Genomic DNA, 3,696 nt, shown 5'->3' with positions numbered 1-3,696 from the left:
TGAAACCCCGTCTCTACTAAAACTACAAAAAATTAGCTGGGCATGGTGGCGCGTGCCTGTAATCCCAGCTACTCAGGAGGCTGAGGCAGGAGAATTGCCTAAACCCAGGAGGCAGAGGTTGCGGTGAGCCGAGATCGCGCCATTGCACTCCAGCCTGGGTAACATGAGTGAAACTCCGTCTCAAAAAATAAATAAATAAATAAATAAATAAAAAATAAAATACTTTTCTAAATTTCCTATGTGTTCTATTGACTTCTAATATTTTTTATTTAAAAAATAAGACTCTACCAAAGGCCCTACCTCCAAAAAGATAAGTTTATAAATGATAGTAAAAATTAAATTTAAAAAAAGACTCAAAAACGTTTTTAAAATTATGTGGTACAAATGTATATTTATATTGTAAATGTATATATACAAAAAGTATACATGCAGCCAGGCACGGTGGCTCACACCTGTAATCCCAGTACTTTGGGAGGCTGAGGTAGGCGGATCACTTCAGGTCAGGAGTTTGAGAATAGCCTGGCCAACATGGTGAAACCCCATGTCTACTAAAATACAAAAATTAGCCAGGCACCGGTGGCAAGCGCCTATAATCCCAGCTACTAGGAAGGCCGAGGCAGGAGAATCACTTGAATCTGGGAGACAGAGGCTGCAGTGAGCCAAGATCGTGTCACTGCACTCTAGCCTGGACAACAGAGTGAGACTCCGTCTCAAAAAAAAAAAAAAAAAAAAAGAAAGAAAAAATATATGCTAAAGTGATGATGTATTTTGAATATTTTCCCTTTAAAATATCTACTTCATGCCTATTAATATTAAAAACAGTTAAACCAAATACTAAGTCACTTTAGATATTAATATATAATTTCAGGTCAGCAACAGTGGCTCATACCTGTAACCCCAGCACTTAGGGAAGCTAGGCAGAAAGATCACTTGAGGTCAGGAGTTCAATACTGGCCTGGGGAATATAATGAGACCCCCATATTTATAGATATTTCATTTAAAAAATAAAATACATGGCCAGGCATGGTGGCTCACGTTTGTAATCCCAGCACTTTGGAAGGCTGAGGCAGGCAGATCACGAGGTCAGGATATCAAGACCATCCTGGCTAAAATGGTGAAAACCTGTCTCTACTAAAAATAGAAAAAATTAGCCAGGTGTTATGGCATGCACCTGTAGTCCCAGCTACTCAGAGGCTGAGGCAGAAGAATCGTCTGAACCTGGAAGGCAGAGGTTGCAGTGAGCTGAGATCGTGCTGCTGCACTTCAGCCTGGGCAACAGAGCAAGATTCTATCTCAAAAAAATTAATAAAATAGAACAAAATACATATGTATATATATTATTTTACCTACCAATCTTGTTATAACATTTACCATTCAAGTTAAAGACATACTCACAAAAGACTACATATTTACACATATTTTATAAGCATTTCCTCCATTTAACATCCCAAGCAAAATAAAAATACATTAAACTTAGGGCTTTTTATTTAATTATCACTTATCTCACAAAACAATTTTTTTTAATTTAGTGTTAGTTCTTTCATTCAACAAATATTTATTATGCATATGTTCTAGATACTACTTTAGGTCCTATAATAAAATAAATAGGCAAAGTTCCTAGGACTGTTTTCAACATTGTATTCTCAGGCTCTAGCACTTAGTAAGCTCTTAAATATATGTTGAATGATCTCCCAAGTCAGAGAATTGCTTTTCCCAACAAAAGGAAATTTCACTCAAATAATAATAAACGTTGTTACATACCACTGATGTTAAGGTCATAATCTCCTGCTGTAATCACATTAGCTACTAATCCTTCTGCAGGCTGACTGCCAGAAACAACATCATTCAAAAGCTTCCGGATGGCTCCAGGCTGAGGTGGCTGGGTGACAATGTTGCTTACTGCTATCTTCAAATTTTTAATTACGTGAAGTTGATTATTAGGATCTCTCATATGAACTTTAAAGAAAAAAAAAAGAAAAAACTTGAAATTAATTCTACACAATGCATAATAACCCAAAATTGGGCTAATCGTTCACAAACAAAAAGGATGCTCAAATCAAAAGCCAGCAATTCCAAGTGGAACATTCTTCCAGAAATATAAATGGTTGAAACATTTCCTCATATACCAAAAGGGCTAGCTGGACAGTTTATTAACCGCAGGATTCCTTCCTCTCTCACTACTGCTCAGCTTTCCTACTGTAGGTTCTTTCCTTTCCCATGTTTGCAGTTGTCGGAAACCAATCACCAGCCAGACCACTTCTCTAATTCTCACCTCACTCTAAAGCTGGTCCAAGGTGGCATAGGTCTGTGGTATTAACAATAAAAACAGTAAAAGGAAAAAGAAAGGGGAATTAAATGTTGCACTTGGGCTTCCTTCTGCTTTCACTAGTCAGCCTACATTCTTAGCCTCTTTTTCAGTCTCATAAAACTCAATGCCCACTCCAGTGCATGATGCTGTGGTGGAGGCTGTGGATGTGCAGGGGCAACAGTATGTAGAAACTCTCTGTATTTTCTGTTCAAATTCGCCATTCATCTAAAACAGTTGTAAAAATTAGAACCTACTTAAAAAAAACTGGCCAGGCGCGGTGGCTCACGCCTGTAATCCCAGCACTTTGGGAGGCCGAGGCAGACGGATCACGAGGTCAAGAGATCAAGACCATCCTGGACAACACGACGAAACCCCGTCTCTACTAAAAATACAAAAAATTAGCTGGGTGTGGTGGTGGGGGGGGGGGCGCCTGTAATCCCAGCTTCTAGGGAGACTGAGGCAGGAGAATCACTTGAACCTGGAAGGTGGAGTCTGCAGTGAGCTGAGATTGTACCACTGCACTCTAGCCTGGGTGACAAAGTGAGAATCAGTCTCAAAAAAACAAATGTCCACATTCCTTCTCCCATCCCAGTACTTCCTGCCACCACGGTGCTATAGTCCTTGCTTCAGCCTACACAATTTATAATCAGTAAGTAGTTCAGAGCTTCAGGACTGGGAATAGGTTCTGAGGCAATTACAGCAAGAAGACAGTGCCCACAGTCCACAGAACAAAATGTGAGCATATTTTTTCACATAATCAGACAAAATGTTTCACAGCAGCATTAAAAGCAGTCCATTATAATGATTAAGGACTCAGGTTTTTGAGTTGGACTTTAATTTAAATCCCAACCCATTACTTATCAATTGGGTTACCCTGAACAACTTTTCTGTGCTTCAAATTCCTCATGTGTACAGGTGATTACTATCTACTTCACAGAATCATTTTAAGGATTTAGGTGAGCTATTGTTAGATAGTTAAGTGTAAAGAACTGAGCACCATGCTCAATAAGTAATGGAGGCAGTACAGCAGCAGCAGCACCAGCAGATACATCATCTGCTTCAACTGCATCATGGGTCATCATATAAAATAAGAGGCAACTTTGGGTAAATGGTCTGGATACTTCAAATAAAGAATGGCACTTTATTCTCAACGGAAAATGCCTTATAACAAAATCCAGGCCTGTCTCTCCCTCTACCTCTCCTTACATACATACATATATATGTATTTTTTGTTTGTTTTTGAGACGGAGTCTTGCACTGTCACCCAGGCTGAAGTGCTAAGGTAGGCTCACTGCAACCTCTGCCTCCCAGGTTTATGTGATTCTCCTGCCTCAGCCTCCTGAGTAGCTGGGATTACAGGCAAGCGCCACCATGCCCAGCTGATTTTT

General features: G+C 39.6%; 1 protein-coding gene across 9 annotated transcripts in view; it reads right to left on the bottom strand.

The window, feature by feature from the left end:
- The window catches only part of TRAPPC8 (trafficking protein particle complex 8), a 111,465-nt gene that overhangs the window by 99,286 nt on the left and 8,483 nt on the right, over positions 1–3,696 (bottom strand). For 7 of the 9 annotated variants that reach the window (XM_017497890.1, XM_037727773.1, XM_017497914.1 and 4 more), the window contains exon 2: positions 1,762–1,956. In XM_017497890.1, coding sequence (XP_017353379.1) covers positions 1,762–1,956 — 195 coding nt within the window. Of the gene's footprint in view, positions 1–1,761; positions 1,957–3,696 lie in introns of those variants that run through there. The other 2 variants (XM_017497932.2, XM_037727792.1) reach the window with 1 other exon arrangement.

This window comes from Cebus imitator, unplaced genomic scaffold (genome assembly GCF_001604975.1).
Source record: "Cebus imitator isolate Cc_AM_T3 unplaced genomic scaffold, Cebus_imitator-1.0 Scaffold12, whole genome shotgun sequence".
In the NCBI taxonomy this organism is placed as follows: Eukaryota; Metazoa; Chordata; class Mammalia; order Primates; family Cebidae; genus Cebus; species Cebus imitator.
Note: the sequence above shows the minus strand (reverse complement) of the source record. Positions and strands in the feature narration are given on the sequence as shown.